This window comes from Diabrotica undecimpunctata, chromosome 3 (genome assembly GCF_040954645.1).
Source record: "Diabrotica undecimpunctata isolate CICGRU chromosome 3, icDiaUnde3, whole genome shotgun sequence".
Lineage (NCBI taxonomy): Eukaryota > Metazoa > Arthropoda > Insecta > Coleoptera > Chrysomelidae > Diabrotica > Diabrotica undecimpunctata.
Genome location: NC_092805.1, coordinates 46,460,095 through 46,483,574, shown reverse-complemented (window position 1 = coordinate 46,483,574; position 23,480 = coordinate 46,460,095). Strand labels below are relative to the sequence as shown.

General features: G+C 32.1%; 1 protein-coding gene across 2 annotated transcripts in view; it reads right to left on the bottom strand.

Annotated features, from left to right (window-relative positions):
- Ac78C (adenylyl cyclase 78C) overlaps window positions 1–23,480 on the bottom strand; it is a 757,610-nt gene that overhangs the window by 62,716 nt on the left and 671,414 nt on the right. For both annotated transcript variants that reach the window (XM_072525847.1, XM_072525848.1), the window contains 2 exons: window positions 15,420–15,590; window positions 5,292–5,478 (listed from right to left, as the gene is read on the bottom strand). In XM_072525847.1, the coding sequence (XP_072381948.1) occupies window positions 5,292–5,478; window positions 15,420–15,590 (358 nt within the window). The remainder of the gene's footprint in view (window positions 1–5,291; window positions 5,479–15,419; window positions 15,591–23,480) is intronic.

The window sequence follows — 23,480 nt, the reverse complement described above, 5'->3', positions numbered from 1 at the left end:
AATGGAGATGGGCAGGACACATAGTTAGAATGACGGATAGTCGATGGACAAAGAGGTTATTGAAATGAAGACCAAGGGAAGACAAGAGAAACGTCGGTCGATCACCTACACGATTGGCTAACGATTTAAGAAGAAAAAATAAAAATTGGATGAGAGTGGCAAGATAGACGGGAGTGGATACACGAGGTAGAGGCCTATGTTCAGCAATGGACTTTTAAGGCTGATGATGATGATGATAAATATAGAAGAAAGGATCAAAGACAATTAATACCTTTTAAAGTTCTGCTAAATTATATTAAAAATAATTTTCGAAAATAAAAGTGTTTTATTTACTTTACCACGTGTTCATACTACACGTGGTAAAGGTAAAGCAATTAAGAAAAATAGCAGACCAACAAAGTTAGACTTAATGAGAAGTAAGGATATTAAAAAACTGTAGGTAATCGTTCCTACACCAGGCCTATGGTCACTCCAAATAAAATTACTTAAAAGCATACTGTCAGGTAAATACTTAACGTTTATTTTAAAAATCCCATATTCAGCGTATCGTCTCTCGGGCTGAGGGCTGGTGAAGGCAATTAAAATTTAAAGACTTTTTCGTCTGAGAATGTAGGAGTATCGAATATCATATTATAAGAATATATACAATTGCATAGTTAGGGTTAGTTGAGTCGAATTCGAAAGAAACTGAATTAAATAAAACTTTTAAAGTCACATTTGTGTATTTTAATACAAAAGTAATTTTTTTGTAATAGAAATTTAATTTTGTATTTTTTCGAACCAGGAGTCTCTTGCGAAAATTAATCGTAGGACATTCCTAACGTAATACATACAATTGTGTAAAATGTGGAGGTCGCATGATACAAAAACATGTACTAAACCTAAAGATACTCCTAAAACTTGCACTTTATGTAATAGTAGTCATCGAGCCAATTACAGAGGTTACTAATATACCGATCTATTAAAACACAGAAACAGAAATATTGTAAATAAAACCCATAAAAACTACCCAGTTAATTCAGGAAATACCAAGGACAAAATGAAAACAGTATTAATAAAGATATAATTTGTCATTAACATATGCAACATCCATATGTGCGATAAAATCGAATCCCATTTTACATCATACTATTGCTAAACGTTTCAAAGAAACTTATATAAATAAAAAAGAACGAACCCTTTTACGAGAGAGCCAGAAGATATCTCTCTCTCCATAATATTCAATTCCCAACATTTTTTGATCGGACAAATACAGTCACACCTCCCCCCTAGACCTTTCCTCCTGCAATATGTGATCTAACTCTTTCTAAATACAATAAGCTTGATACCCCCCATGCAACAATTATTAAATCATTTTACAACATATCGCTTCTTTCTCAGATCATTTTCATGTCTAACAGATTCACCGATACTATTACTGGTATGGGATCGGCAGTTATAACTGCAAACATTGTATTACACTTTAAATTATCTTCCAGTTGCAGTATTTATTATGAAGAATTATACTTCTGCAAGCCCTAATTTATATACGTACCCAAAACATTCCAAATTCTGTCATAATTACTGACTCTCTTAGTGCATTACATCCAATAAAACAGTTATATAAGAGTAAACCTAAGGTATTTTAATAAAAGAACAATTACATTTGCTAAACAATGCCAGGCAGCAAGTACGCTTTATATGGGTTTCATCACGCATTGGACTTCAAGGAAACGAACAAGCAGATTTTCATGCCAGGGAAGCAATGCACAGTGCCTCTTCAGTGTTAGTGAACTTAGTGTCTGTTTCCGAATACAAATCGTTCCTTAAAGAAAAAGTGACAAATAAATGGAAAAACGAATGCAATATTTCACAATCAACTCTACACATCGTGAAGCCCTCAACCGAACCTTGGTGCGAGATAAATTTAAATCTGCTGTTTGTTAACCTAACCCGTTTACGTATAGGTCATAGCAGACTAACTCACAACTACCTAATCTCCAAATCAAATCGCCCCATTTGTGACTGATGTAACTGCGACATTAATGTAACACATATCATAATAGAGTGTCCTAAATATATTAGTCAAAGACAAAAACACACACTACCTTAACAATATAAAAGCAATCTTAGGAGCACATTGTAAATTTATAAATTTGTTTAATTACCTAAAAGATATTATTGTTTTAAACAAACTGGAACTCTTAATGTTTTTAACACCCTATTTACAAATTAACAGTTTACAGCAACTAATAAACAAAGTAAATGAAGTAAGTGAAAGATTTGGACTACAAGTAAACATATCAAAAGCTAAATTTATGGTCATCAGCAAAAATAAAATTAGAGACGTCCAACTCCTTATCAAGAATACACCAGTGGACCGAGTAAAACAGTTTACCTATCTTGAAACAATAGAAAAGAACAATGGGATAACTTACAAGAAGTAAAATATAGAATAGAGAAGGCTAGGCGTGCATTCAACAACATATCCAAACTCTTTTCAAGCCACAACCTTAAGCTGGAGATAAAAGTAAGGCTCCTACGATGTTATATCTTCTCGATATTATACTACGGAGTTAAATCCTGGAGACTCACTGTAGCGATGGAGAAAAAAACTTGAAGCCTTCGAGATGTGACTATACAGAAGAATCCTAAGGATATCATGGACGGACCAGATAATCAACGGGACGGTACTACGAAGAATGGGGAAAGAAAGAGAAGTGATGTATACAATTAAAAGGAAAAAGTTAGAATATCTCGGACACATAATGAGAAAAGACATCAAATACAGATTACTGAAAATAATCCTTCAACGTAAAGTATTCTCAAAGCGAGGAATTGGGAGAAGAAGAATATCATGGTTAAAAAACCTGAGGAAATGGTTCTCCAAAAAAACAACTAATCTTTTTAAAGCATCAATTAATAAAATAATTATAGCCAGAATGATCGACAATATTCGAAACGAATAGGCACCCAAAAAAGAAGAATTTACAAATTGTAAAATATGACATTCTTACCTAATTGTGAATCTATTAATTAATCAAAAATACTGTTTACAAAACCCTGCTTGAAAATCTAATCCTATAAGTAAAAACTGTAATCCTAAATACAACAATGTGCCGTTAAGTGTACAAGAAATTCTAAAGGAAAAAAGGAAAGCGCGTGGAAAATGGCAAACGTCCCGAAATCCACTTAATAAAACAGCTAAATAGACTAGCACATCAGCTTACGTTAGCGCTAAATCAAGCTCGTAATGACACCTTTAATTTATATATTTACAATCTCTCTTCAAATGACTATTCTATATAGAGAGTAACAAAAAATTCAAAAAACCGACACTACCAATTCCTCCAATAAAAAACCTGATAGAAATTGCGCACAGACTGACAATGAAAAAGCTAATGTATTTGCAGAATGTTTAGAAAATATATTTAGGTACTCCGAATTTAGATTAAAACATAAATAATGATGTAGTTAGCGAATATTTAGATGCACCCTGCCAACTATCACCTTCATTAAAAGCATTCTCCCCATTCGAGGTCCGCAGAATAATAATGAGAACCAACTCTCACAATGCCTCAGGTTACGATTTAATCGATGAGAGAATCGTAACATCTACCTAGGAAAGCAGTTATCATGCTTACTATTATCTACAATGGAATGCTGCAGTTAAGCCATTTTCCAATCTAGTGGAAAAATGCTCACATTATACTGATTGGTAAGCCAAATACCTTTTTCCTATCGCCCGATAAGCTTGTCACCCTTATTCAACGTAGTAACGCAATATTGTGCTATTTTTACTCATTTATATTTTATTATTTTTATTTTAGTTTATCACAATGATACCACCAAACATAAAACTGTGTGGTAGGCAAAACACAAATAAAAATATCTGTAAATTATTCATGCTTTTGGTAAAAGCAACTAAAATAGAAAAAATTAGTCATAAATTTCTTGAACCTGGGCACACCTATATGGAATGCGATAGGGCTTTTGGACTAATTGAAAAATCGAAAAGAAAAAATCTTCAAATATTTTTACCTGCAAATTGGATAGATGTGATAAAAAGCTTATTAAAGTGTTTTATTGTACATTCCATGAGACAAGAAGATTTTTTGTCTTATTCAAAACTTAATAAAATTCTCAGTGATCCCAAACGAGACTATGACAACCACAGTATTAAATTTCGGGATATACAGTATTTTAGATATAAAATCACTGAATACTTTTCATTTTTTTTTAAATTCACCTTGGATGAGGAATTTCCTTTCTCTCAGTGCATTTGTAAAATAAAGTCCTCTAGTCGCCCATCTTTTGACAGAAAACTTATATTATTTTGCAGTACACATAACTGCACGAAAATTAACATAAAGAAATGGAAGAATTTACAGACTCTTCTTGAATTTATTCCTCCTATTTATCAGTATTTTTATACATCGATGCAGTATGAATCGAATACAGTGAAGAATAAAAGAAGAGCTGTACAAATTACAGAAGCATTAGAGTTTCTGTTTCTGAATTTCTGATAATGATAATATTACAATATTATCCTCTGATGATGAGTAAAATGTTATTCATACCAGTCTGGAAATAAACAGTTGGATTTTTAAATCTGTACTTTTATTTATTTCTACTATTTTTTTATTTTTACATTTGGAACCAAAAAATAAGCTCCTTACAAAATTTATACAAGCATCATAGTTTACCTAAATTATTTTAGTAATTTACAGTGATGAAATAACTTTAAGTCCAATAATTATCTGAAAACAAGGTTTAATGCCATTATACCATTTTTATTCCAAACCCTTCAATTGATTTCGCGTGCGCAACAGTTCATTCTACAGAAAAAGTGCTGCTAATAAACATTTTTGTTTAAAATTATCTCAGATACATTTTTTATTTGAAATATTTTTTCTACGGCGTACAGATTCTTGGTAAATCTTGGGGTGGGTTTAGGGGGAAGCCGTGGGGTAGAAATGGTAAAATTTTTTTCACCTTTTTTTTTGGGGTCCCAAAATTAAAATTTCAGCCTCAGCAGAATTCAGCTTGTTCGTATGATTTTTAGAGATCAAATCCATGAGGACTGGGCTATTACTGCATATAAACATTAAATATTTTATGATTAATTTATTTATTTCTTAATAGTAAATATTTTTTTATTAGTAATTATTATATTATGTGAATCTAAATATTATTTTACTTTTATAAATTTATAAATTATATAAAAGTAAATCAGTTCATTAAAACTCACATAATGTAGTTAATTATTTATATAAGTAACAAAACAAGATTTAATTTTTAAAATTACATACATTTTCAAACGGAATTTCTGGTGTCCAATCTGTAGTATTTTCTTCTTCTGTACCACTATGCTGTATACCACTGTCACTTCGTTCACTTGGCGGAGGTAGCGGAGGTGATACAGGTGTTGGTGGAGTAGTAGGAGAATTAAATCCACTCTTAATGTCTTCCTCCGGCCATAATTTGTTTGAGAAAATACTAAAAATAAAAATTGTTAATTGCATACTCAATGCTAAAAAACACTAACACCCACTCTTCCTAATCCTAATTTTAATTACATATAAGAAGAATTTTTTATTTTTAGTTTAGGTTTGCCAAAAAGTATCTTTTGTCAAACGCGTTATACTTTAATTTAAAAACAAACATTCCTATCGAGGGTTACTAATTTCTATCAAAATTTAGTTAAATTTATGCCAAGACAACGTTTACGAAACAATTAAAATAATTTAAGTGATTGCGAAAGGGACTAATATACTGTTTGCATGCTAGGAGCAGCTGTTTCAATTAGAAACATATTCATTTTCCTAGGATTTGTCATTTGAAGATTATCACTATACAAGACAGTGTTGTAACAATACGGTTGATTGGAAGCGCTTGGCGCTGGTTTGAAATTGTACAATAAAAAATGTTTATCATATCTGTATATCGCAGAAGCTGTGCTTTGGGGCTTTCTTCACATATACACAATTACTTTTAGTTTGTATTCATAAATATTTAGATGAGACTCCATACAAACAAAAAGTACTTTACTTATAATATTACACTGACATACTTAAATCTCTCCAACGACGAATAAAGTAGGCGAATAGTTAGTCGCGGCAATATCAGAAACTACACGACAGGTATCGATACTGAGAGTTGAAAACACTAATATGACACAGTAACAAGGATTCAAAAACTCCAGAAGTACACTTCCCGTCATATAAAACTGGTACACTTTTTTTTCCCAATGTAAACCTGTGTTTAGACTGGACACAATGGTTCGTGAATCAATTCGTTGTTGCCATCACAGATAACGGAATTTCAGTAAATTTAAATAAAACTTAAAACGTAAAAAATAACGTTCAAAAATGTATAAAGTATTTAGATAGGTATTATTTTTATTATTAACAACAAAAAACCGTATCTAATAAATTTAATAACCAGAGAGAGGATTAAGTTAATGTCAAAAATGTTGAACGATATTTAAACGTAGGGTATTGGCACAGGAAACATTGGAATGCATCTACTGTAATTTTATACTTTACTTAATTACTTACCGAACACAAACTGTTGACTGTATGTTATGTCAATAAGTTTAGTAACAGGCAAACTACTTAAATTAATTTATTATTTATTACATAAACGATAAATGTGAAAAACTAACATTATACTTTATCCTACGTAGAAAAATGCTTTTCAAAACGTGACAGTATTACATTACAATCCAATGTCTCACTGTAATGTTCCTTATGGAGGTTGAATCTACACCCTAATTGTAATCCGTTTTTATCTATAAATAGACTATTACTTTTTTACATTATTATGTATAAAATGTAAACAAAAAACATTTACCTACCCATTGACATGCATATTTTTTTCAAAATTAAATGATTTACGGTGTATAAATGATAATGAGAATAAAATTAAGCGGAGTAAGATATCATCGTCTGTCTTAAAAAATCCTCTTATAACAGAACTGAAAACTTCCCGAACATATCCGAACGATTAAACATAAAAAATATTGCTTGCCATCAGTCACATTTGACAAGTTTGTCAAAATGAAATATTTTCACAAATTATAATTAAATGAAATCGAATCAATGTATGGGTACTGAGATAATGAAAAATTTCAAAATTAATAGAATTAATAGAATTAATAGAATGTTTAAATAAATGTTTAAATATAAATGTGACTGACTGATCGAGAATGCTCGATATTGTTTTAGATTTTAATATACTAAAAACTTGCGACCTGTCGCACAGCCCTGCTTTTAGCTGGTTTGATATAATATTTTCGTTGAACTGGCAACGTTGCCTTCGAAATTAGAATGACACATGTGAAAAGCTCAATTTACACAACTTAAAAAACACGATTTTCGATTATAAGTGTTGTACCAGTTTTTTATGACGCGAACGGTACTAGTGGTATGCTATTTTGTATGGAATTACTGTCGAAGTAATGTACATATTATACATGGATCATCAGTTGTTTAATAAATTTGTTATTTAGGAATTTATTTGAAGGGAATATTTTTACTAAAACAGAAATTAGAAGTTAATACTTTTGTCCCAGTTTTCTAATCAAATATCAAATACACCATTTATATTAAGAAAAAAATTAACCCTTTTTTTACAATATAACGTTGAATACATTGATCCAATATTCGCAAAAACAAATTTCTCCTTTCGCCGACCATATCTCACTTTTGTAATGTATTTAGAATATCTTGTAAAAAAAATCTCATTCTTCTTTTATAAACTAGATTTTTTTCCTAATATTATTGACTTTCTGAAAAAACTTAACTAAACAAAAGCTACTTAGAATTTAATCCTTTAATATTTTGAGCAAACCAATTTCCACCCCCGAGAAGAGTTGACCCACGGGGTGGTCACCCTTGGGGCGGAAGCACACATCGGCGTTATATTTGTTATTTAGGCAGTTTTCCATTAACACCAAATTTAAATGGAATCGGTTCAGTCCGACAAAATTAAAAGGTGAATAGCCGGAGTGGCTGGAGTATAATACGTCGCACAGAGTGGTATTTTATATAAAAGGCTAGCCAAAACCAAAATTTAAAAAACTGACATTTCGAACTGATTCTAGAACTAAAACAGGTAGTTATATGTGACGTTATCTGGCAATATCCCCTCCCTAAATAACCCAACCAAACAAATTTGACAGCTGTCACTTTCTAACACGTTTTGGCTGCGTTTAGCTTTGAGATTTTATTACACTTACACTTGTATGAATTGTGATTTCTTTATTTGTATAATTCAAGTGATTTTTGTAATAGCAGCAGTTATAAATATGCCAGAGGAAGTAAGTACTCAATATTGAACCATTTTTTAAAACATTACCCTACTAGAACTTCAATCAAAATTAATCAAATTTTTTGTATAATTTTCAATATAAACGAATGCTTTTTGTTACTTTCTACTAATCGGTACTGCATAAAATTTATTTCATAATAAAGATTAGACTATCTATTCTTCGTTCACAAATTGTTGAGAGCACGAAATATGCCTCAAACTCATAAAACGGTCGTAAATCATAGGCGTTCCTAAGGTGTTTATTCATTAAATAATAATATAATGTTTTAAGACTGTTATATATAATATTGATAATATTTTAATACTAATATATTTAGCAAAAAAACAATTAAAACTTTCACGACTAATGTTGGTTATTATATTATATTAATAAAAATAAGAATTTAACCATTAACAATTTTGTAAATAAGAATACCTTATCTCTTTGTATATTTCAATACTAATCTTCGCGTTTAATCACTTTACTAGAAAACCTGGAATTCATATCCGAAGGTACTATTCGTTGCAAGATAATTAGGATGGAATTCTCCAGATTTTTAATAATATAATTATATTCGAAACTTAACTTGAAAGGGTGAAGTTATTACGAACGAAAACAATTTTTTTGTTTAGTACGTTTTTGATCGCATGTAATTTACGGCTCGTCGGTGTTTCCGCGTCTACGGCAGTAATTAGCGTCTCGAATATTTCTTTTGCGAATTATATGCAGTGAGTGAGTGATTTTTTATTCCATATACCTACGAACATATACGTACCTTTCGCTCGTGCTCGTTTTGTTGGATTGTTTGTGATGGCTTCATCATCAAGTTTTACACCGGTACTGTTGCGTATAGTCAGTAAGTCTGTCTATTCACCAAGAGAGAAGACTATTGTCCTGAATGTTCACGATGCTCTGGTTTCTCAGAATCCCACAAACACTGTTCGCAACATTGTCGAAAGTTGTGCCAACATGACTGGCGTAGGAGAGTCAACTTTATATAGGTTCCTATCAGAAAGAAAAAAACACGGTATAGCTAACCCAAACACAAACGAAAACTTAAAGAGGGGGAAAAAGCCTATTGAAACTGATGAATTTGCCAAAAATGGTATTCGAAGGAAAATCCATGGATTTTTTTTTCAAAAAAGAAATACCAAACCTAAACAAAATTTTACAAGAAGTTAGAGACGACCCGGATTTGCCTCATATCGGACGAACTAAATTGTGGCAAGTTTTAAAAGAATTAAATTTCCGGTGGGAGAAATCAGACCGAAAATCACTTTTGATTGACCGGAAGAAGAAGATGATGTTGGAGAAGAAATTATCTAAGATTCATACGAAAATTCCAGGCTGAAGAAAGGCCCATCTTCTACCAGGATGAAACTGGGTAAACTCAGGTCATACTTTAAAAAAAATTTGGTCAGATAAAAATATATTAAGCTCCAGGCAAGCCTTTATGGAAGGTTGGTCTACTGGATATCCCCACCTTCTGGTAAAGGCAGTAGATTAATAATTTCTCACATTGGCAGTGAAAAAGGATTTGTTAAGCATGGTTTGTTGGAATTTCATTCCAAAAGCACAAAAGACTATCACGAGGAGATGACAGCTGATGTTTTCGAAGAGTATTTTGAGCAAATGATTGAACACATACCACCAAATTCAATTATAGTATTAGATAATGCACCTTATCATTCACGACTAGTAGAAAGACTTCTAACGAATGCGTGGAAGAAACAGGATATTCTTGACTGGCTGCGGAATAAGTATCTGCCTTGCGAAGATGGAATGGTAAAAGCAGAACTTTTAAAAATTGCCCGGCAACACAAATCTAAGTTCAAGAAATACGTAGTTGACAAAATGGCGGAAAGGCGAAACATCACAGTCTTTAGACTTCCACCCTACCACTGCGAAATAAATCCAATTGAACTCATTTGGGCACAAATGAAAAGTTATGTGGCTAGAAAAAATACGTCATATAAAATACAAGCTGTACGTGAATTTTATTGTTATACGAGTCTTTATAACATATTACAGAACAAAACTGGAAAGATGCAGTAAGACATGTAATAGAAGAAGAACAAAAAATGTGGGATCTTGATAACATAATTGATGCGACCGTAAAGATTATTAACCTAATTATTAACCCTCAAGACGACTCGGATTCCGAAGTTGATCCTATTTATTTTGAATTTGAATAGTTTTCTAATCGTAATTATATAAGGTAAGTAATAGTAGTTGTAATCGTAAGGTATTAAAGGGGAAAGGCGCAAAATGTCGCCTGTCAAAATGTTCAATGTGTTTTAAATGTATCCATTTTTTTTTTCAAATCCTGAGAAAACTAAAAAGCATTTTTGTAAAATTTAAAGGCAGAATGAAATATTTATTAGACTAAATAAAAAGTTTCTTTTGCATGCAATATTTTCAAATAAAAATTATACTATATTTTCTCTTTTATTTTCACCCCTGTTACATAACATATTAAAATAAACATTGTAGAAGTTTTCAGGGACTTTTTGCCCTGAGTAATAATGTAATCTTTCATTCTGCGTTTAAATTTTTCATAAATATTTATTAGTTTTCTCCGGATTCGAAAATAATGGATACATTTAAAACACATTGAAAATTTTGCCAGGCGACATTTGGCGCCTTTTTCCTTAATTAAATAAATGTATCTTTTACAAATGGCAAGAAACTTTTCATTTTTGAATAAAATAAATAAGTTTTATTAAAAAATACAATTTACATAAGTACAATTTAAAAAATATATTTATTTAGTTCAAATAAATGTTTCAATCGTATACTCTACGACACTGGTCGTTCATATCTAACCATTCAAAATACCCCCGTAATAGGATTATAAGGTATTGTATTCCTTCAGATATAAGGTGGGTTAGTCGAAAACGTCTTAAACCGTCAGTTTTAGGTTGGTTTTTACTATTATATCGTATTACCTATCCTCTCTGTATTTCAGTTTTCGAATTAGGGTTAAACTTGTAGTGAGCTATCAACAAATTGTGAACCGACTTTACTTTCATAAACAGTTTTGAAAGTTTTCACAACTTTTTACAAAATTAAAATAATGTAAGTAGTAAAAGCTAAGTTATTAAACACAGTGCATCCAAATGTACAAAAATATGTGAAAAAATAGCATTTATGTTTTTTACTTGGAGTTTGAATCTGAAATACCTTAAGCAAGCAAGCAAGCAATTTGATTAAACCCAGCCTGTGAGAAATGTTCACCCCTAAGAATAACGTTCCGGTGTAACAATTCATTGGAGCGAGGTGTGTTAGCTCGAGTAAAACAGGAGTCACCCCACCGCACTCCAATGCTCCAGACCATCCCTTTCTCCCCAATAGCACTCTGATGCGCGGTAGGGGCACAACTATCAGCCCAATGCTCTTCATGTGGAGGTCCTGGGTAATAGAACCCCAACATGGTTTCCTAACCGATGCAAAACTCAGGACAGCGCATTGTCGCTATAATCCTGTTATCTTAATGTGGCTTATCGGCGAACTAAAATTGCTTGGGCCCTACGTGCCCGGGTTTTGGGGTTTTTGTTAATTTTTTTGTTGGCTTGCGTCGGGTTTTGTTAGTATTTTTTAATTTTTTTGGTGGCCGATGCCGGTTTTTTGTGTTTTTTATAATTTTTTTTGTATGTGGCCTCGAAACAAAAAAATCAGAATTACTGTAAAATCTATTCGCTCCGTGCGTAACCATGGTAGGGGTACTTTGAAACGATACCTTTTTACTCATAAATTTTATCAAAAATGTGTGCAAATACATATGGCGTATTTAATTGTGCTAATAATAGCAAAAATAGTAAGTGTAGTTTTTACAGGTTCCCAAGAATTACATATAAATTAGAGAAAAGAAAAAGATGGATCCGTGCTATTAATATGAAAAAGTAAATATTACATAACTTCATTTTTATGCAATTGAAATAGGAAAAATTTAAATAATTTACCTTAAATGATATTTTATAAGGCTTCAAGCTAACTGCAGAGTGCCTGATGACTTTAGCTTTTATATCATAACTTTTACTATTACTGTTTTTAAATATATGCTCTTTTGCGTGAAAAACTTGATTTGCCAGTACTAGATTTTTCCCTTTCTTTTCCGTTTATGGTTGAAAAGATAGATTATGATGAATTTTGAGAAACCCAGTTTTTAATACTACATTTATTTTGTACATAAACTGAAAAAATATAATTAAAAAGTTAATTATTAATAATTGTCAATTTTGCATGTATTTAACAATGTCAAACATATGTCATATGTTTAACCTGACAATTGGTAGGTCCAAAACTGTCAGATGAAGGCGGTAGGTGTCGCGTCAGTCACGCACGGAGCGAATACTATAATACTGAAAAATATATAAAATATAAAACAATATGACAATATAGAGTTTATCTTCTTTAAGGCAACCAGGCCCACTTTGTGTTTGGCGATAGTCCTTGAGTGTTTTTGAGCTACGAACTGTCTTCTGAGTGCGTTGTTGTTATTTTGAAGTACCTATATTCTCTCTATTGTTTTGTTTTCTCTCTGGTTTAATGAAATACCTTAAACCTTATAGCACTTGCTTTTATACCATAAGTAATCATTATATTGATAAATTTTAACGTTTTTTAATTGTTTTTTTTTTAATTTTTTATTGAAATTATTTTTTTGCATTTTTTCATTCCTTAAATTCGCAATAATTCCTATATTTATAATAACAGGGATGATATTTATATAGGTATATTTTATACCTGAAAATGGTTGAATATCTACCTGGAATATTAATTATTACATTATTAAAGTAAGTTTTATTACTAAAACTTTCAGGTATGGAATTTTAAATTAATATCCTTCCTATATAAATATCATAATCTTAATTATAAATATAGGAATTAATGCGAATTCAAGAAATAATAAAAATTAAAAAATAACTTCACTGAAAAATAAAAAACAATGGAAGAACGTTAAAATTAATCAATATAATGGCTACTTCCTGTATAAACGAAAGAGTTGGAAGGTTCAAGATATTTCAGATTCAAAGTCTACGCTAAAAAACATAAGTGCTATTTTTTTCAAATATTTTTGTATATTTGGATTCATATCGTTCATTCGTTCATATCGTACATTCAGTATTTTCGTTTGTATTTAATTTTGTGAAAACTTATGAAAACTTTGAAAACTGTTTATGAAAGTAGATAGTCTAATCTTTACTACGAAATAACTCGTGTGCAGTATCGTTGAGTAAAGAGTAACTAAAAACATTCGTTTGTATTGAAAATTATTCAAAAAATTGGATTAATTTTTATTTAAGTTCTAGAAGGGTTATGTTTTAAAAAATAAATAGTTCAATATTAAGTACTTACTTTCCTCTAGCATATTATTCATAACTATTACAAAATTGGCTTGAATTATAAAAATAAAGAAATCACAAATCGTACAAGTGTAAGTGTACTAAAATCTCAAAACTAAACGCAGCCAAAACGTGTTAGGAAGTGACAGCTGTCAAATTTTTTTGGTTAGGTTATTTGGAGAGGGGATATTGCCAGATGACCTCACATATTTGAAATTTTCGTTTTGGCCAGCTTTTTTATGTAAAATACCACTCTGTGCGTCGGTCAATAAGTCCCGAACCTAACCATGAAATGGCGACTCTAATGAATTTTCCATTTAATATTTCGGTAGTCCTAATCTTCCAAAGCACACTGCCAAAATATTTATGTCATTCGCATTATTACTTATTGAGTTACAGTGTTTAAAATGACTCTACTTTTGTGATTTTTGTAAACAATGGATTCAAAGCAATTTCTTGTTGATGTATCACTCTTATTTGATGGCAAAAAAATACCGTCCAAACTAAGCAATAGCTCAACAAGTGTTGTCGGAACTCTGCGCTATCGATAGCAAACATTAAACGATGGTTTGCTGAATTTAAACGCGGTCGTACCGACATGAATGATGCTGAGATGCAGTTATTCTAAAAAAGATAGAAACAATGCTAAAAATTATTATGGAAAACCTCAAAATAAAGTTGCAAGAAAAAGCTAAAACTCCAAAGTTATCGAAGACTGTTACACATAAATATTTGGGTACGAGAAAGATGCTCTCTAAATGGATGCCGCGTTTTCTCATACCAAAGTAAAAACAACAACGAATCGATGAATCTCAGCACTGTTTGGATATGTTTAACTAAAATAAGCCTGAGTTTTTGCGTTGGTGTGTCATAATTGATGCAACGTGGATCCATCTCTTTACTCCAGAATCAAATCGCCAGTCATCTGACGGTACTCGGAGAAAGTCGTCCAAACGACTAAAGACACAATAAACCTCCGAAAAGGTTATGACCTGTGTATTTTGATACCCACATGGAATTATTTTCATTGAATATTTCAAACATGGAGGAACAAGCATCAGGGACTACAATGTAGGTTATAGGTTATAGGTATATTATTGCAGTGTTTAAAGACCGAAGTCGCAAAGAAAAGGCCTTACTTGTTCAAGAAAAAAAATTGTTTCACCAAGACAACGCATTGTGTCATAAGTTGATGAAAACCATGGCAAAAATGGACAAATTACTTCCTCACCCATCGTGTAGTTCAAATCTAGCCCCTAGCGATTACCACCTTTTCTGATTAAAAAAAAGCTGCGTGGCATGATATTTTTAATATTTTTAATACAAATATAAATCGTTCTACAAGGGCGGCATCGAAAAATTAAAAAATCGTTGGAATAATTGTATCGCCGCTAAAGGAGATTATTTTGATGAATAAAGCATAATTTTTGCAAAAAAATGTTGTTTTACTAGTTAGCCCTGGACTTATTGACTGACGGGTATAAGTCTGTTATATTGTGTAAGTTATTAGAGAGAAAATCTTATTTAGATAGTAGCAACGGTAGAACACAGTTTCACCAAATAAGCTGAGCTGTCAGTTATTTATTGGTGCAGTCAGTTTTTAGTTTTTCCAAGAAGGAAATTACTAACTAGAAAAAAAAGAAAAGAATGGTTTCTCCTAGACTTTGTTTTGTCCAATAGAACTGTCGAAAAATAGGCTAAAGTAAAAGATCACATTGACCTCGAACTATTACTGTCGCTGGAAGAAGTCGGTCTACTATTTTTCATACTTATTTATTTACCTTGGTCTTGAAGCCAAACGTTTTCTGGATCTCATAGGCTCACACTGTTTGATTAAGTAGGTTACTACGTTGTGTTCCCTGAGGTAAGCATCTCTGTCTTGCCCATTTCCAGGTTCAACTTCATAGGCTCCTCCCAAACATTGGTAGGTGGATTCAGAAATATGTACTTGTCTAAAAAAATTAGGATTTTTTAAAATATTATCCTAAAATATAATACGAGTATTAAACGATTTTATATCACTAAAAAACGCTTGCTATTATTTCAAAGTACTCAATAGCAACAACATGTTTACTACTTTATTCCATAGGATTAAATCAGAAATGTTTTTATAGTTTTAACGTTTTCAACAGATAGATCGTTTCCAAAATATTGAGCTGAAAATCGAAACATTAACTAAAATAGTAATTTACCTAACAAGTTCCGAAAGTGATATTTTACGGATTGAGTAGGAAGTAGATGAGCACTTTTTCTTCATTACTTTATTTTTCAAATAAATTGCAGACCAATTTATCCCCTTTTTCGACTTTAGCGGCAATCATTTATAAGTAGCCGTTGTAGCAGCTTCACTAATCTCATCTGGAATACGTCACTTTCACTACTAATTTCTATTTTTTTAAATTGAAAAGCGAAAACACTTTCGAATTTTTTATGACAAGCGCTGAGCGCTTTCATATTAAATCCGTCTACGTAGATACTCAAAATCGTTCCAAAAGTAAAAAAACTCGTTTCAAATCGTTCCCTGCACCTCTTTATAATGGATCGGGTTTATTAACAACATGACCTTTCCATTGGTCGTTTAGGTGGTCGATAAATCCGGCCCATTAGAAAGAGATGCAGGGACTGCTTTGCGTCAGTTTTTTCTGTTGCATTGATAAAACGGGCCTGTATTGCAGCGCTCAGTCTATTTGTATTTGATGTCTATGGGTGAACGTAACGAATGAGAAAACCCTTTAATTAAATTCGCAACTGAAGAGAACCTTGTAATACCAAATACCTTTTTTGATCTTCTTCCAAGACAATTAGATAACTTAAACTTGCCTAGAGATTCTTCAGATCACATGAAATGGTGGCAGGTCCAATAGGGTCTACATAGCTACTGTTAGTGTACCTTCCAGATCCCCTGCGAGTTTAAGACAAGCAAATCTTTGCACTTTACTTAGCTTGGATCCGATATAAAATTAGACCACAACCCTCTTTTCGGCAAAACAAAACTTAAAAATTAATGAACTAAAAGACCTTGCAATAAAAAAAGTATAAAACGTCTAAAAGAAAAAACGTAGTCCTTGCAGAATTCGATATCTTAGATATAATTGAAAAATATACACAAAATAGGAACCGAAAACCTAACAGAGAAATATTGAATTTCTAAATTATATAATAAAGGAAAAGAAATGGAGGTCAAAAGATACTGAGTATGATAAAAGACCAACGAACTAAATAATGAAATAAAAAGACCTTTAAAGCTAGTCAAATATAATTGGTCAGAGGACAATTGACACACATCAAATCACACAATAAAAATCTGATTTATTTAATAGTCGTGAAAAGGTCAAGGAAGTTGCAGATTTAAAAAACACAAGCAAAGTGGACTTCTAACAGACGAATAAGGAAACAGTAATGTAACCACAACCCTCTTTTCGGCAAAACAAAATTTAAAAACTAATGAATTAAAAGACCTTGCAATAAAAAAAGTATAAAACGTCTAAAAGAAAAAACGTAGTCCTTGCAGAATTCGATATCTTAGATATAATTGAAAAATATACACAAAATAGGAACCGAAAAACTAACAGAGAAATATTGAATTTCTCAATTACATAATAAAGGAAAAGAAATGGAGGTCAAAAGATACTGAGTATGATAAAAGACCAACGAACTAAATAATGAAATAAAAAGACCTTTAAAGCTAGTCAAATATAATTGGTCAGAGGACAATTGACACACATCAAATCACACAATAAAAATCTGATTTATTTAATAGTCGTGAAAAGGTCAAGGAAGTTGCAGATTTAAAAAACACAAGCAAAGTGGACTTCTAACAGACGAATAAAGAAACAGTAATGTAACCACAACCCCCTTTTCGGCAAAACAAAATTTAAAAACTAATGAATTAAACGACCTTGCAATAAAAAAAGTATAAAACGTCTAAAAGAAAAAACGTAGTCCTTGCAGAATTCGATATCTTAGATATAATTGAAAAATATACACAAAATAGGAACCGAAAAACTAACATAGAAATATTGAATTTCTCAATTACATAATAAAGGAAAAGAAATGGAGGTCAAAAGATACTGAGTATGATAAAAGACCAACGAACTAAATAATGAAATAAAAAGACCTTTAAAGCTAGTCAAATATAATTGGTCAGAGTACAATTGACACACATCAAATCACACAATAAAAACCTGATTTATTTAATAGTCGTGAAAAGGTCAAGGAAGTTGCAGATTTAAAAAACATAAGCAAAGTGGACTTCTAACAGACGAACAAGGAAACAGTAATGTAACCACAACCCTCTTTTCGGCAAAACAAAATTTAAAAACTAATGAATTAAAAGACCTTGCAATAAAAAAAGTATAAAACGTCTAAAAGAAAAAACGTAGTCCTTACAGAATTCGATATCTTAGATATAATTGAAAACTATACACAAAATAGGAACCGAAAAACTAACAGAGAAATATTGAGTTTCTCAATTACATAATAAAGGAAAAGAAATGGAAGACAGAAGATACTGAGTATGATGAAAGACCAACGAACTAAATAATGAAATAAAAAGATCTTTAAAGGTAGTCAAATATAATTGGTCAGAGGACAATTGACACACATCAAATCACTACAATAAAAACCTGATTTATTTAATAGTCGTGAAAAGGTCAAGGAAGTTGCAGATTTAAAAAACATAAACAAACTGGACTTCTAACAGACGAACAAGGAAACAGTAATGTAAGTAGGGCAGAAGAAAGGTTATATCTATACGAATTACATAGAAGAAAGTTTTCATGATGTACGACATCACATCGACCTCGAACACAATAAATACCAACTGCCATACTGGACCTGAACTTACAATCGATGAAGTAAATTATGCTATTAAAAGTACTAAAGATTTCCAAGTCTCTGATGATTTTAATTTGGAATTATTAAAAAATATATACTACAGGCAAAAGTCCCTAAAAGCGTTTTTACAAAATAAACTTTTCCAAACTTTACTAGACATTTCATGAATTTTCGATATGATCTTGAATGTTCTCGAACTACGTCTTCTTTTTCGTCAAGGAACTTTTTCTATGTGAGATAAATCTTACGGAACCTTTGTAACATTGCTTCCTTCTTTATAGTTATTGGCCACGAATAACTGGACTACTTCTAGCTGAAAACTGGATGCGGTAAATTAGATAATTTATTTTCTGCAGGACGATGTATGGGCTTTCCCGGTTTGGTTGAAGTTTCGGACACAGTCCTTTCTTACATGTGCGGTTCTATAACCATACTGGGTCACCTCTTTCGAAAATTGTACCAGTAGCAGGCATGTCGAGCCTGGCATTGGATTTATTACTTTAAAGCTTCAAATTTTTACGAGCACATTCGTAGACTTTTTCCAATTTTTATTTCAAATTTTCAATGTACGTCTGGGATGAACGTTCTTCTTCGCAGGGAGGCAATCTTCCGAAAATAAGATCTTGAGGAAGCTTGATTTGATTTGTCTTCCGGTGATCATCATCGATGGAGAATAACCAGTTGATTCATGGTCGGAAATTCTATAGGCTAACATGAATAGTTTAATTAAATTATCTCAATCTTTATTGATTATCAGCGACAAACATTGAAAGGTACTGACAAATAGTTCTATTATGTCTTTCGATCATTCCGTCTGATTGAGGATGCAGAAGCGTAGTGTGAGTTTTCTTAATACTTAAGATTTTCATTAATTCTTGCCATAATTCAGATTCAAAATTTCGTCCTTGATCAGAATGTAACTTTAAAGGAACTCCATGTCTTTATATGACGTGTGTTATGAATGCTTCTGCTACTGTAGTCGCTTCTTAATTAAGAAGGGGTACAATTTCAGACCATTTTGAAAAATAATCCATTGCGACCATTAAGTACTTGTTCCCTCTCTCTGCCATCAGAAGTAGACCGATAATATACACTGCAAGCCGTTCCAAAGGCTCTCCGAAGATATTGTGCCATTTAATTCTTGTTCCAGGGCCTTTTCTACCATTACATTAATCACATTTCTTACACTAATCTTCTACATTTTGACGGCAATTGATCCAGTAATCATCTAAAAAGACCAAAGTCATCTCGAAAGGCTGCTATGAAGTTCTTGTAACACAGTTTTAGTGTGTGATTTTGGCAGTACCACTTGTTGCACTATACGTACTTCATCAGGATTCTCCGACCTTCAATAAAATTGGAAAGATACAGAGATAGGGATTCCCATTGAGTCGAGTACGCCTTTATAGTTCCACTTCTTCTTCTTCTTCTTCTTAGTCGTTGACCTGATGCAGGTATCGTGATATCATGAAGCTATTAGCTAAATTTCCCAATGTTCCTCCACGTTTTTCTATCTTCTGCCATTCTAGCACATTCTGACAATGGAACGCCAATGGTAGCAACAATATGGACCTCTATTTCTTTTGCCTTCTACTTTTCCCTGAATGATAAGTTTTTCAAGACCATTTCTTTGAAGCACATGCCCAAAATAGCTTATTATTTGTTCTGATATTTGTGTTCTTAGTCTTTTCTTTAGGTTTAGCTGGTCCAGTATGGATATATTTGTTCTTCGGGCCACCCATGGTATTCTCAGCATTCGTCTCCAGCAGTACATCTCAAATACATCTATGTTCTTTTTGTCTTTCTCAGTAAGGCTCCAGCATTCCGATGCATAAGTAAAAACTGGAAAAACTAGACTTCTTACTAATCTCATTTTTGTACCGGTAGTTATTTAATGGCTTTTCCAAATTTTTGTTAATTTTGCCATAGCGCTTCTTGCAATTGCTAACCGCCGCTTTATTTCTTCAGTACAGCCTCCTTTGTTGGTTAATAATGAGCCCAGATACACAAATTTATCTACAACAGCGATATTGTTTATCATGACCAGATGATTTTGATTGTTGTTAGCTCTGTCAATTATCATGATTCTCGTTTTATCTCTGTTTATTTTAAGGCCCATCGTTAAGCTTACGTCTTCGATCCGTTATAGCAGGTGAATTAATTCAGCTTCAGAACTAGCGAGGATAGTAGTATCATCTGCATATCTCAAGTTGCAAATCTTCTTCTCCGCCAATGGTGATGCCACCGTTCCAATCCTCAGTAGCTTTCCGCATTATCCATTCACCATAGATGTTAAATAGAATTGGGCTTAGTATGCAGCCTTGTCTCACGCCCTTTGTGACCCTGAAACTATCGGTTAGTTCCCCATTTATTCTAACTCTGGCATAATTGTTATTGTACAGCCTTTTAATTAGCAGTATCAGATGATTGGGGCCATTCCCATTTCAGACAAAACCTGCCACATTTTACTCCAGTTGACCAAATCGAAAGCTTTACTATAATCTATGAAGCACAAATATGTTGTGATGTTGAATTCTCTGGATTTTTCTACAATCTGCCGTACGTTTAAAATTTGTTCTCTAGTACCACGTCCGGGGACGAAACCTGCTTGTTCTTTCGCAATGTTAGGTAGTAAAAAGGGCTTTATTCTCTCGAGAATTATGTGTAAGAGTATCTTACTGCAATGCGCAATTAGAGCAATCGTGCGATAGTTGCTACATAAATCTTTCGCTCCCTTTTTATGTATGGGAATATATAGTGATTGTGTCCAGTCCTCAGGCCATTTGCCTGTCTCCCACACTCTTTGACAAATTTGATGTATTATATCCACTCCAACGTCATCTAGGGCTCAAATCATTTCAACAGGTATGTTATTTGGACTCATAATTGCTGCTTCAACTTCACTTTTGAGTACGTCAGGTTCCGTCACAAAACTGGCATCTTCTTGTTGTGATGGGGCGTCTGTGCTTTCCTCCATTATCAGTCGTCCACAGTATTCTTTCCATCTGTGTAAAATATCTTTTTTAGAAGTGAGTAGAGTTCCGTTATCATCTTTGATAGCAAGGTAGTTTGGTGTAAAGGAACGTGTTATCTGCTTTATTTTTTTAAACATGTCTCTGGTCTCAGTTTTGGTTTTATGTCCTTCTGTATAGTTCTATATAGTTTCACTATATTTGGTTATTTCCTGCTAAATTTAGTCAATTTTTAGGCCATTCTCGTATAACTGTTAAGTCATTGTATTTTTTTTTACTCTTTTTTGGGGTTTTCAGGAAGGTTTGATCATTATCTTCTTCCTGTATAACTGTGGTTACCTGAAGACTTACTTCTTCAGTTATGTTCTCTTTCTCTTTAAGTCTTTTACGGTACTGGTATTGTCGTTCAAAACAGGTTCCCGTAGAAAGAATATCGGCATTATTATGAAGACAACTTTTTCGATGTATTAAGTTATACTGTTGGAGTCTCTCTCTGTCAACCGAGGAACTTGTCCTTATGACTTTTTAAAATTCATTAGCCACTGCAAAGCACAATGGTTAAGTTTTTTAGATGTTCATCAAAAGTTTTGGACATTGTCACGATAAACTAGACATGTTTTCCAGGAAGTTATCTTAAAACCATCTACATTAAACGTTCAGACGTAGCTGCAGCATTACAAAGACCAAATGGTAGAACCTGGAACCTGAAGAGACCACGACCAGTTGAAAAAGCTATTTTGTCTGGATCATCAGGATGTACTGTTACTTGTTAGTAGCCGCTTTTTAAATCTAGGATCGAAAACCACCATTTAGCACCTGATAAAGTGTTTAGCGTATCATCTATTCGTGGCAATTGATAACTTTTTTTTTATGTAATCTGGTTTAATCTTCGGTAGTCTACACAAACGCGACTAGATCCATCTTTCTTAGTTGCTAAAACTACTGGTAAACACCAGGGGCTCAAAGCTTCTTCGATGATATCGGTATTTATCATTTCTTGTATTATGTTTTCAACTTCTTTTTGTCTAGCAAATGGTAATCTCCGTGGGACTTAACGAGTTGGTCTTGCATCCTAAGTCTAAATTCTATGTTAAACTAAACTAGTACACCCTGTAGATTTATCAGATTCAAAAATGTAGTTTTCATTAATAATTCGTTAATTTTGTCAAATTCTTCAGTTGTTAAGTGATTAACATTTTTGATTATTTGTTTCAAAACGTTTTTGTTGTTCTTCCTTCTATTTAAAAGGGACTTTTTCTATGTGGGATAAATCAATGTTGAAAAAAATAACTGCCTTCGGATGTTTTACAAAAGAAAAGAAAGATTACTACATGCAGATTGCAAAAGCCATTTTAATTTAGTGGAAGACAATGAAACCAGTGTATTTGAGAAAGATTTTTCTTTAAATAATAATAACTACACTAACAAATTAAACAGTAATTTATAATTAAACGAAATTAATATATTAAATAAAAACAAAAGTTTTTAAAGTAAGGATGATTATAATTATAAAAAAGTTAACAAAAAATTAAATATCCCCAATTGATTCGGATTTATTGAAGAGGACAAGTAATAGAAAGGAAACCTCAATACAACTTTAGAATGTTTCGTAACTGAAAAAATCCAATTTCAATTAAAGACGATCAAAAAACTGAATTTAAAACAATTAATAACGCAGCAGAAATAAATAAATTTAATGAAATCGACGATTCACTAAACTTTTCTATTAAAACATTCGATGAAAATACAGAATCCAAAAACCAACTATCAGAAAATTCAAATTTAAATTTAGATGAAGATAATTTTGAAGACGCTGCTGAAAACTTCCGTATATATTAAAATGATTTACTTGTAAATACTTCACTAGATATTTCATTAATTTTCGATGTTATCTTTAATGTCTTCGAACTACTGCTTCTGTTTCGTCAAGGGCCTTTTTCTATGTGGGATAAATAATCTTACGGAACTTTTGTAACAGTATACATCCAAATTTCCTCTTTAATATCCTCATTTGTTATATAATATAGAGTTCAT